Source organism: Tupaia chinensis, unplaced genomic scaffold (genome assembly GCF_000334495.1).
Source record: "Tupaia chinensis unplaced genomic scaffold, TupChi_1.0 Scaffold147003_1, whole genome shotgun sequence".
In the NCBI taxonomy this organism is placed as follows: Eukaryota; Metazoa; Chordata; class Mammalia; order Scandentia; family Tupaiidae; genus Tupaia; species Tupaia belangeri.
The window spans coordinates 2,331,516-2,343,970 of record NW_006206856.1 but is presented as its reverse complement, the minus strand read 5'-3'; the positions used below and the strand labels follow the sequence as shown (position 1 = coordinate 2,343,970).

At 40.3% G+C, this 12,455-nt stretch overlaps 1 protein-coding gene across 1 annotated transcript in view; it reads left to right on the top strand.

The window, feature by feature from the left end:
• The window catches only part of DOCK3 (dedicator of cytokinesis 3), a 301,789-nt gene that overhangs the window by 129,040 nt on the left and 160,294 nt on the right, over nucleotides 1–12,455 (top strand). The window contains 2 exon segments of the mRNA XM_014584468.1: nucleotides 5,029–5,070; nucleotides 5,702–5,856. Of these exon segments, the coding sequence (XP_014439954.1) occupies nucleotides 5,029–5,070; nucleotides 5,702–5,856 (197 nt within the window).

The following is a 12,455-nucleotide window of genomic DNA, read 5'->3' as shown; positions in this document are numbered from 1 at the left end:
AAATGATCTACCAGGTCCAGAACTCAAACTGCAGTCAGTGATGAGGGAGTGCCTTAACCACTGTACCACCTGCTGGCCCCTCTGGAGACAAGCTGTTGAGAACTGGTCCAGATTAAAGCAGAAGGCAGAGGTAGCCAAGAAGGTTATCTCCAAGAGAAGAACCGGCTTCATAGAATACCTGACAGTTTCCACTATGTGGAAAATGCTATCCAAGGGTATTTATAGAGCTATTGGAGGACATTAGAAAAGACCCTATAATTTACTAAAAAATAAGTATCTCCAAAATGAAACTCGCTGAAGATAGGAAGTGTAATTGAAGTATACTACTTGACTCGATAGAAAACAATATTTAAATGTTACAGTAGAATAAACAATAGTTTTAGCTAAGTTTTGAGATATGAGGAAGACGAAAAGAAGGGCATGTAAAGAAAAGCTAAAATCTTCAGCTGCCACAATAAAAAGCTAATGTATAATTCTATAATTAGAGAGCAGTATGACATGTTTGTAAATATGACATTTACAATATTTAATCTTAGGGGAGAACACAATAAAGAATTGAAATATACTTATCTCTGGGGAACAGGACAGGTAGACAGAAGACTGATCATTTTTATTACAAACCTTTAGGGCTGTTTAACTTTTTAAACTTATATGCTTACATTACCTTTTTAAATTTTCATATTTTTTTAATCAAAAATGTTGACTTCTCACTAAAGCCTAATGTTCAGACCCTTTTTATTTTCTGCTGAATTACCTTTTTATCTCATATATTTGATTTTTCATAGAAAGAATTAGATGTGATGAAAAAATTGATTATGAGAGTCCACAAGTTTATTGAAAGCCACTTGGGATTTTTATGTTAAATTGCATATAAAAATGCATGGTAATTGTTTCCGTTAAATCTTAAAGCTGTCAACAGGGCCAAAGGAATATCCTTTTGGAATTGTTTTGTATTAACATTTAAATCTATTACTGAAGATTATAAAGACTCAACTTTATAACTTTCTGGTTGTAATACTCTTTGTTATACATTTTAAAAAAAACTTATTAAGCAGGATAATGCCTTAAGTTTCAATTTAGAACATTTTTTTTTGCATTTAAAAAAAAATCAAGCCCCAATGCAAGTGTTGAATGATGATAATTGACAAAAATCTCTTTAAATACATCACTGAATTTTTTATTCAATATGACAGAAACTGAAGGAAGCACTCGTGCGCTTTAATTCTTGCTTCTACATAATAACAGCTGTAGACCCATTTCTAACAGTGGGGAATTGGTGCTGCTCAAAATATAAAGCATTTCCAAGGGCAACAACAAAGTATCTGTGTTCCTCTTAATTAGCCTTCTTGTCAACACCTGAAAATTACACGAGTCTTTCTAAATTGTGGCAAGATCTAACAGAATACTCATAACTTCCTGCTTCATTATAATCTCTTGCTTATCCTTCCTTATTAGCATATATTGGGAACTTTGTTAGTCTGTTGTCTTCTGGTGCTAATTAATTTTTTAATAGATCAATGTTTATTCTTCCATTTCTGGAATAAATCAGTTGATTATATTATTTGCTGAAAATCAAGCAGCATTTCATGGGTGATCACAGCTAGAAATACCTTATATTTTCCGTCTAAGGCTCACAATACTTAATACAATTCCCAGTATGGTTGTAGGTGTTTAATTTTGTTCTCCGGTTGAATGATGTATCTACAGCTGCATAGCTTTTCCTATGTTTGTAGACTAAATGGACTGGGCACTTCAAAGGGCTGAAAACTGCTTCTCTGGGGAATACTTGGCAGAGGCTATAATGCAGTCTATTTATATTTTAATTAACTTGTATTTTTGATGTACCTAGCTAGGCACTTGGTATGTAGTGATAAATGAGACAGTGCTTTGCTGCCTGGGAGTGCAAAGTCTAGGGTTAAGTAGCAAACGTGGAAACCTAATACGTTACAGCCCTAATGCAGATGATGATGATCCTAAAGAAGGAGTCACTGGGGCCAGCAAGTGGAGTGGTGTTAAGATGCTGGATTCTCTCATGGCCGATGGTGGTTCAAGTCCAGTACTGGAGGCTTGCTCTCTTATTTTCCCTCTCTGTCTGGTGAATATATGTATCCTATAGCAAACTTTAAAAATAAATAAGTAAGTAAATAAATAAATTAATAAATAAATAAAAATTTTTGTAAAAGAGGGAGTTAATGGATGTCCAGCTGAAGGCTGCCTAACAATAGGCCCATGGCTTTTCCTTACAGTGCCTTAAAGAGGCCTGGCACCTGTTGCCTTTCTCTGACTCCCTGTGCTGTGTGCTTCCAAACAAGATTGAAAAATTCTCCCCAAGTTTGATGCCCCTAAAGTCTAAAATGACATTTGTTATCTTCAATAGGGATATTTTATACTGAAATTAGCTGTTTTATAAACTCTGTATGTGGTTCCAACTGGAAATTTGTGACAAGCAAGATTGGTAGTCTTTTGTTTTAAGAGTTTTTTTTTTTTTCTTTGCTATAGGGCACATTCGCTCATCAGAGAGACAGAAAATGAAAAATCACCCCCTAGGGATGGCCAACGCCACAATCCCTTCTCCTCTCAGGATCCTGGGAACACACGCACACATGCCTGGTGCGAGTTTAAGCCACTGGGTCTGGGACTCCAGACTCCAACCGTAGTTGGCTACTTGGGAATCCAGCGACATAGCCATTACACCAACTGCTGATCTTAGTAGTCATTTTTTTTGGAGAGGTTTTTGCTATAGGGCGCGTGCATTCGCCAGACAGAGACAGAGAGATAGAAAGTGAGAAATCACCCCCCAGGGGAGATGACCACGCCACAATCCCTTCTCCTCCATTCTCCTCTCGGGATCTTGGGCACGCACACACACTTGCCCGGCATGAGTTTTAAGCCACCGGGTCCGGGTCGCAAACTGCGGTCGACTACATGGGAGTCCAGTGACATAGCCATTATGCTAACTGCTGGTCCCCCTAGTAGTCATTTTTTAAGAGTTAGTAAACACATAGCGCAGCCCCTGAATGTAAAAGAATTGATTTCATTTTGGAGCAGTTACCTTTCCAATGGATCTGGTCACTGAACCATAGAAAGCATGATTTTTTTTTTTTAAAGCCTGATTTTTAAAGTAAATGACTTGACAATCTATCTTATATATGACTTTTCTTTCTTTCTTTCTTTCTTTCTTTCTTTCTTTCTTTCTTTCTTTCTTTGTTTTTTTCTTTCTTTCTTTCTTTCTTTCTTTTTTTTTGGAGAGGTTTTTGCTATAGGGCGCGTGCATTCGCCAGACAGAGACAGAGAGATAGAAAGCAAAAAATCATCCCCCAGGGGCAATGGCCACGCCACAATCCCTTCTCCTCCATTCTCCTCTCGGGATCTTGGGCATGCACGCACACGCGCCCGGCGTGAGTTTTAAGCCACCAGATCCGGGACTCGAACCACGGTCGACTACGTGGGAGTCCAGCGACATAGCCATTACGCTAACTGCTAGTCCCCTATACAATTTTTTTATGCATATACATTCTCTGTGATGCCCAACTGATAGAGACTTGAATTTATTATATTTAATGTGTATTATAGGAATATTTTAGTCCCATGATTGAATATTAATACTGAATAATGATTAGCTAATATAGCTAATAATGTACATGGATATTTAACAGTTGGCAAGTATATCTGGTAAGAAGCATTTAAAATAGTATTTAATTTTACTTTTATTGTTGGCTAAATGTATATATTTGGGACAGAAAGAAGCCATTCTACTGAAGTAATCATCATCTTACCCACATGCCGTAGAGCAGTTCACCAAATGAATGCTGTCCCTCACCGCTAGGTTCCATAAGGGAAGCAGGGCGGGAACTCTTCATTACTGAGTTTACCAACACCAAGCACGGAACATTTGTGGACTCACTGTTCATCCTGGTCAGGGTTTTCTTTTAAATATAAATGATTTTTCTGTGACTAATTATAAAAAATACAAAGGATAGCAATAATTAGAATGTCACTGATAGAGAACAATTATCAGCCACTTATAATTTGATAGATTCTGTGCTGGTTTAATCTGCACAAAACCCTGTGAGGTTGAGTAAGGCACAAAATTTTATCCTCACTTTACACATAGCTGGCTTAAGTATGAGTCAAGATTTAAAAAAAAATAAAGTCAGATATTGTGACTTCCGCATGTAGATCCCTAAGAACTATATCATGCTGATTCCCATTATGTAATTTGAGCCTCACAATAACCAAGGTAAAACAGGCTTCTACCTCAGTTTTATAGTTAAAGAATATGTCTCTTGGAGAAATTAAATGGTTTGTCCTAAAATTTTATGGCTTATGGGTGATGTGGCCAGCCTTGGAATCTGCCACTTCTGACTTGAGCCAACAGCAAAGAAACAGCATGGGGGAATGTTTGGGAGTTCTTTTTATTAAAGGACTCCAGTGTGGAAGCCTGAAAAAGTTGGATCAGACAGTTCTGAAAGTGGTACAGGGTGTACAGAGGACAGTGCCAAAGCAAAAATCCAGTAGCAATCTGGTACCTTGGCTAGTGCCAGAGCTGGAGAGGCTGAGGTTCAAATCCAGAGCCTGCCCCTTTCTTTTTTTTTTTTTTTTTTTTGCTATAGGGCACGTGCGCTCGCCAGATAGACAGAGACAGAAAGCGAGAAATCATCCTCCAGGGGGATGGCCACGCCGCAATCCCTTCTCCTCTATTCTCCTCTCAGGATCTTGGGCACGCACGCACTTGCGCCCGGCGTGAGTTTAAGCCATCGGGTCCAGGACGTCAACCGCGGTTGACTACATGGAAGTCCCGTGACATAGCCATTACGCTAAGTGCTGGTCCCACTCTGCCCCTTTCTTATGTGACTGTCAGCAGATCCCCTTCTTACTCCAAGCTAAGTTGCCTCCATCAGCTCTGAGTAACACTCGTCTAACAGGTTATCACAATGAGATGATATCATCATGTCCGTGGTGCTAGTAGACTGCCTGCATATAGGAGGTGTCCTTCCTAATCAAGTAAACTGTTTTTTCTTCCCATAGCATTTATCTAGCCGGCAGAGTGTACAGCAAAGCACGTCCCAGGTAAGTAGTTAGAGGCCTCCCGGTCTCCTCCCTCAGCCTTTTCTTTTAAGAGAGCACAATGTGTGACGGCATCAGGAGGTGACAGACATCGCTGACTTCTTGATTGTGTGGTGCCTTTCATTTAAAGAGCCTTGACCTCCAAGCGGTTTTGGCCATTCTCCATTCCCCTGTACAAATTTACATAAGCACAATTAAGAGAAAGGAGACTGAGACTAAAACCAATCAGTCTGGGAGAAAATGAAAGTGTTATTTATAGAACGGTGACCATTACCATCTGACAGAATAAATCAGGTGTACCAGGGTCGTGACAGCATCCCTAAGAAAAGACTTGGAGATGGTTTCCTGGAGAATATAGATGTCTGAGACCTGATAGAGATCTCGAGTTCACTTGTTAGTGGAAATTCCTGTTCCCATATCCCCTCTACTTTGTTTACTCCTCCTAGCTGTTCGCTTGCCCACCCCAGCCCAAGTCTGTTGACACAGTATCCCCTGTTAGCAGAGAGAACACCTTCAATCTCTCCCTTAATCTCCTTCAGCAGTGTGAGGAGAGTTAGTGATTTAGCTTTCATTTTTTAAATACTCAATATAATAAATAACTAAAATAAACACCATTGTTTTTCTCCCTCATTAGGTAGATACAATGCGCCCACGTCATGGGGAAACCTGTCGGATGCCAGTGCCACATCACTTCTTCCTCAGTCTGAAGAGTTTCACCTATAATACCATTGGAGAAGATACCGATGTCTTCTTCTCCTTATATGACATGAGAGAAGGCAAGCAGGTCAGGTAAGAGTCACTGGAGGTTCTGGTAAGATTGACACTATAAGAGGTTGAGTATCCCTTATCTGAAATGCTTGAGATCAGAAATGTTTTGGATTTCAGTGGGTTTTTTTTTTTTTCATTTTAGACTATTTGCATATACACAGTCAGGATCTTGGGCATGGAACCCAAGTGTAAACACGAAGTTCATTTATGTTTCATGTACACCTATGCACACAGCCCGAAGGTGATTTCATATAGCCATGATTTGACTTTGACCTGTTATGAGATCAGGTGTGGAATTTTTCCTTGTGGTATCTTGTTGATCCTGCAAAGGTGAGCATTTTGGTTTTAAGAATTTTCAGATTAGGGATATTCATCTTATATTAGGATGGTATGGATGGTATAGAATAGACATCTCTGGCCATCAGAGAAGATAGATGCATAGAGGGGACAAAACAAGAGTAAACTAACTTTGTCTTATTAGCTGAGCATCTGGTCCCAATTCCTAGTGTATCCTAAAGTTGTCTAAACCAGGGGTCTCTAACCTCCATGCTGTGGGCCAGTGCCAGTCCTTGGCTCTTAGGGCAGGACAGCAGCCAAGACTTCGCCTCGTCAGTGTTGACACACACACTGCCACCTGGGCTCTGCCTCCTGTAGGATCAACAGCAGTATTGGATTCTCATGGGAACGCAAGTCCTCTCGTGTGAGTGTTTCATTGCATATTGCAGTGTGGTGGTAGAGATGAGGTGCTCAGTGGATGTGGTGCACTTGGGGCATCCCAGGACCAGCCTCTCTCCGCCCCTTTCCCACCTCTCAGTCTGTGGGGGCATTGTCTTTCATGAGACCAGTCCCTGGTGCCAGAAAGACTGGGAACCACTGGTCTAAACCATACCATATGTGACCTCTTTGTTTCCTGTGCATGTTTCCACTCGGAAGCTCAAAATGAAGTTTTGGCAATTACTACCTTGAGGAAAGAAAAGGATGCATCTATTCAGTGGCAGAGAAAAGGCACAGGAGAAACAGGTCAAAGCAAACACAACAGAGATATGCAGCCCCAGAGCGCAGGAGGTCATGGGCCCTGCCTCGCTGCACATGCAAGAAAAGGTCCACAGAGAAAGAGGCTGAAGGTTTCTATTGAGGGCAGCCCAGACCATGGATTCTAGCCCCATGAAGAGGGGAGCCTCTTCTGGGCAGAAGGGCAGGCCAGACAGTGTTCTTCGTTCTTCTTTGCCTTGAATTGGAGGAAAGGCAGCAGAAGGGCTGAAATGCAGTAGACTGAGTATCTAGGCAGAATAACGAGGCCCTTAAGTGTGAGCAACTACAGCAGTGCTGTCTCCCTCGAAGGGTCAGAGGGACTCAAGGAGACTCTAGGCTTTCTTTCCTTTAGAGGTCAGCAAGACTGATATTGTGAGGTGACCTTTGTAGCCAATTTGACATTTTAGGGACTCCATACATTTCTCTGTGGTCATCTTCTAAATAGGAAAGAGATGGGGCCGGCAGGGGGTGTGGTGGTTAAGAGCGCTGGATTCCCACGTGGCCGACCACAGTTTGAGTCCCGGACATGGAGGCTTGCTTTCTCGCTTTCCCTTTCTCTCTCTCTGGTCAAAATTTAAAAATAATAATAATAACAAATGGAATTAAATAAATATATATATTTTTTTAACTAGGAAAGAGAGGAATAAATTTTGAGTTACTTTTTTGGAGAAGGTTTTGCTATAGAGTGCCTGTGCTCGCCAGAAAGGCAGAGAGACAGAAGGAGAAATCACCCCCCAGGGGGATGGCCACACTGCAGTCCCTTCACCTTTCTCCTCTCGGGATCTTGGGCATGCACGCACACGCTCCCAGTGTGAGTTTAAGCCACTGGGTCCGGGACTCGAACCGTGGTCGACTGCATGGGAGTCCAGCGACATAGCCATTATGCCAACTGCTGGTCCCTTGAGTTATTTTTATAGAAGTGCTTTATGCATTTGTGTTGTCATTTTTTACTTACATTTTGAAAACAGCTCTTTTTCCAATTGCATATTACATGTGGGAAAATTAGAAGTTAAAGCAGTACAAAAGATACAGTTACTTTACATGCTCCACAGTGCCTCTGATCTTGACAAAGTAAATAAATAAAAGCATCATGCTTCACTTTGGCATAGGAATAAAATGATAACCAATTGATCAAGGCTTGTATATTTTCCTTGTCATCAGTGGCTCCTAGCATGAGCTCCCTGGGCAAGCTGTTGTAGAAAATATAGTCGTGGTGTAGATGTAGCTATAGCCGCCATCACTGGCAAGGCTACAGGCCAGGGCTGCTTCGACGCAGACTCTGACTGCCCTTATTTTTCTACCAGAACAGAGGTTTGTAAACTCTAGTATTTATTTTGTGCATGTGGAAAATATGAGGAATGTCACTACACCCCTGCCTCCACCCTGTGGAACTGCTGAAAATTGATAGGTTGCCATCTGAAAACCAGAGCGCTCTAGCTTATCATCTTCGAGTGCAAGGACAGTGTCTTCTCCCTCCACAGTTCCAGCACCTTGCACGGGCCCAGGACTTGCCTTGCTAAACTTACTGAGCAGAGAAGATCCACAGCTAGCAGAGCCACCCCACTACTCTGGTTACTGTAATCTGTGGGGGTTCATCAGTGTACTAGTTATTTTATCTTGGGACTTATTTATAATAGAGCTCTAATAAATTACAAAGCTTTTTTTTTTTTTAAGAGATTTTTGCTATAGGGCGTGTGTACTCACCGGAGAGACAGAGAGACAGAAAATGAGAAGTCACCCCCTCCTCCCCAGGTGGGATGGCCATGCCTCAGTCACTTCTCCTCCATTCTCATTTCAGGATCTTGGGCATCTGCCATGAGTTTATCCTGCTGGGTCCAGGACTTGAACTGCGGTCAACTATGTGAGAGTCCAGCGACATAATCATTATATTATCCACTGGTCCCACAAAGCATTTTAAAAGAAGAAATGTTTTTAAAAAAATTTTGTATGCTAGAAATGTTTAGGGCATTAAAAAATTCCTAGTTATGAGCAAGAATTATACCACTTTCCCATTCAAATAAGAAAATTACAAGATCCTTAGTTGAAAGGATCAACTTTCTTGAGGGTTTTTTTTTTTTCTTGTAATTGAGATTTATTGTTTGTGTCAAGGATCAGTACAGACATTTCAATTTGTACCCAGTTCTTAGCATACGTACCAAAAATTTAAAAAGCCAAGTATAGTGATTCTTTTTAAGTTATTCCAGTGACACTCCACTTCAAATTTGTAGGCAAATTTTCCTTAAGAGGATATCAAGAACCACTGTCTTCAGATGTTGAAAGCTGTTATGTAAGTCCCACCAAATCACAATTTAGTATCACACAGACTACATACTTCAAATTTCCAATCTTTCACAGCACATTAACAGAATTATTAGGAAAACTGGACTACCACGACCAAAGATGTTACAGAGTGCACACAATTCTGACAGGGAGAGCAACAATCAAAGAGTGGTTTTCTTTAGGAAACAGTACAACTAAAAAACATAATAGAAGTCATTTAAAATATTCAAGACACATTAAATGCATGACTGTGACTCCAAACTGCCATTTAGTATGCTTTGTATTTAGGATATAAAAACTACCCACCCCACCTCCACCTATGGAATGTTAAGCTGACAGGCAAGAGAGTCAAAGCCTCCTATAAGTCAATATCCCACTATTTTCTGGTTGTACTGAAAAATAAACAACCAGTAAATGATTTCACCTCTTAAAAAAAAGCATTTACACTTAAAAATGGGATGAGGTGGGATTCTCTCCTTCTTAAAAATGTTTCTAGAGCTACTAAAAATCTTGCATTTACAAAATAGTTGATAAAAATATTCCTCTGGATTGTACAAGAAGGGAGACAGGGACCATTGATAAGACATGGTATATGATATTACTCAGACTTGACTTCTTTCTCACCTGCTTCATCAGAGGGTGGACTCTCCTCAGTTTTAGTTTCTCCATTTTCTGCAGGTAAATCTTCTTTAGTGTCTCGGTTGGCCTCTTCAGCCTGTTTCCCCTTTGCTCCCCTTTTCTCTTTTGTTTGCACTCTTTTGTCTGAAGATTTATCCTTCCCTGCCACCTTTTTTGGCTTTGTCTCCACTTTTGCAGGAGATTTAGCCGACAACCTCGCCAATCTCCTCTTGGGCTCTTCCTTGGCCACCTCCTCGGCTGAGCTGACCTTCTTCTTGGGCATCTTGGCTGCGGACAGGGTGCGTGCTGGGTGCCTGATGAGGCTGCGACACGCTTAGAACCTTTACGGAGTTGAGCGGATAAACCCTACCGCTCAACTTCCTTGAGTTTTAAGAGTAAATAAGCAGAACTTTAGATCTAGATCTAAAATTGATAAATGCTTTTTCTTCTTTCTATTAGGATTTGTATAGTTGCACAAACCCTCAAAAAAATTTAGGTCATTTAGTTGATGTTACCAGAGAATTATGTTTTCATTATGGTTGGTTATTAAATTGGTCATGTATTACATTTTTGAAGCAATTATCAGACATCTCTAAAAGTTAGGAATGTATTACATCAGGTATGCAGAATATTGACAGAGAGTGACCAATTGGTTTAAATGTGTCTTCTCATCAAGAGAACTCCTTGAGTAAATGTCTTTTCCATTAAAGACTGTGTCTAATCTCCAGTCAGGTAGTGCTAATATGTTGCCAAGACACTCTTACTTCTATGCCAAAGAGTGCATGTGAGTGGGAGAAGGGAAGGGACAGATTAAAGAGAAGACCACATATTCCCCCTCTGTAGGTCTCATGGCTAATTTCACAGACAGACCTGGAAAGGCTAAAAGGATGACATATTGCAAACTCACATGGTGTATCCTCATATACGTCCACTAGTGAGGACCAGACAGTCTGCGGGAGGGAAGAAGCAGTAGCTGGCAGGCCCTTGGTAGCTCACAGTAGTTTTTTCAACATTTCTCTATTCAGAGCAGAACCATAACTGTTTGGCCATGGCATCTCAATCTGCAGCTGAGACCTGCCCTGAGCTTTTAGATCCTCATTTCCATTTTCCTACCAGACATCTGCCCTTGGACATTTCTCCTTTACATATTTACAGTTAATTCATTTCTCTTTCACATATTTACAGTTAATTCATTTTCTTTGCTTTACACATATATACGACATCTTCAAAAAGTACATGGAAAATGTGTATTATGAAAAAAATATGCATGAATTTTAAAAATTTTATACGAAGTAAACTCCTAATTTTTTGTCCATAAGCTTTATAAAAAGAATTATTTAACTTTATTTATTTCATTTGTTTGTTTTTAAATTTGACCAGAGAGGAACAGAGTGAGAGAGAGAGAGGGAAAATAAGAAAGCAAGCCTCCAGGTCTGGGACTTGAACCAGGGTCAGCCATGTGGGAGTCCAGTGTCCCCAACCAACATGCCACCTACCAACCCCTCTGTGACCTTTTTGAAGTACTCTTGTTAATTTTGCCTGTGCTCCTTAAATCAAGTGAAAGGCATTATAATTTGCTCATAGACCTGTATCAGAAACCTTGTAGTTTTCTTAGACTCCCCACTCTCTGTCGCCTTCCCCTCTCAATTAATCACTGCATCCTGTCAACTTCTACCTCTTAAATATCAATCAAATCACTTTTCTCTCCCTACCTCCTGTCACTTCATATCCTTCACATTCCTTCCCAAACATAGACTCCCTGATTCTACTGTCTTCCCTCCCTGAGTTATTCTCTACACTACCACTGTACTTTTCCTTTTAAAATGCAGACTGTTGGGCCAGTAAGTGGCATGGAAGTTGCGCTCCTGGCTCCCACGCGGCTGTTTGTGCAGTTCAAGTACCAGACCTAGTTACTTGAAAATCATGCTGGGCATTTGTGGGTGCATGCCTGAAAACCTGAGAGGAGACTGGAAGAGAAGAGATTGCAACATGGCCATTCTCCCTGAGGAGTGGTTTCTAACTTTCCCTCTCTCACTTTCTCTCACTTTCTCTTTCACTTTCTCTTTCTCTTTCTGTCTCTCTCTCTCTCTCTTTCTCTCTCTCTCTCTCTGGCGAGCACATGTGTCCTATAGCCAATAATAAAAAAAAAAAAGGCAAACTGTTAGTATTGGGTTCCATATATTCTAAAGTAATTGCTACATAGTATGGAATTAAAGTCCTGGCCTATAACTGTGCCTCTCTAACCTTGTTCTATTCACCCTTTTTTAGTCATGATGACATGTTTGGCTTTTCCTAAACATGTTTTGCTCTTCATGCCCATATACCCTTTTCACTCAATGTCCATTTTTTAAAACTTAGCTTTATGAAGCCTTCCTCAATAGTTATGTATTGGATCTAGCCCTGGGACTTCATTGTGCCTGTATAGCTATGTGCCGTCAGTAGATATTATATTGCAGTTATGTGCATTCATATGAACCTTCCCCACTAGAGCTGGAACTTCCTTATGGTTTTTTTTTTCTTTTTTCTCTTCTTTTTTTTTTTTTTTTTACTGTTTTCTCTCCAGTCAGAAAAATAGGTCTTGGGATGCTAGAGCATTAAATAAATATTTACTGAGTGAATGAATAAATGTATCTATCAAATCAGTATGTTAATCACTTGTGATTCAAAAACTTTTCATTTAATTTAATAGT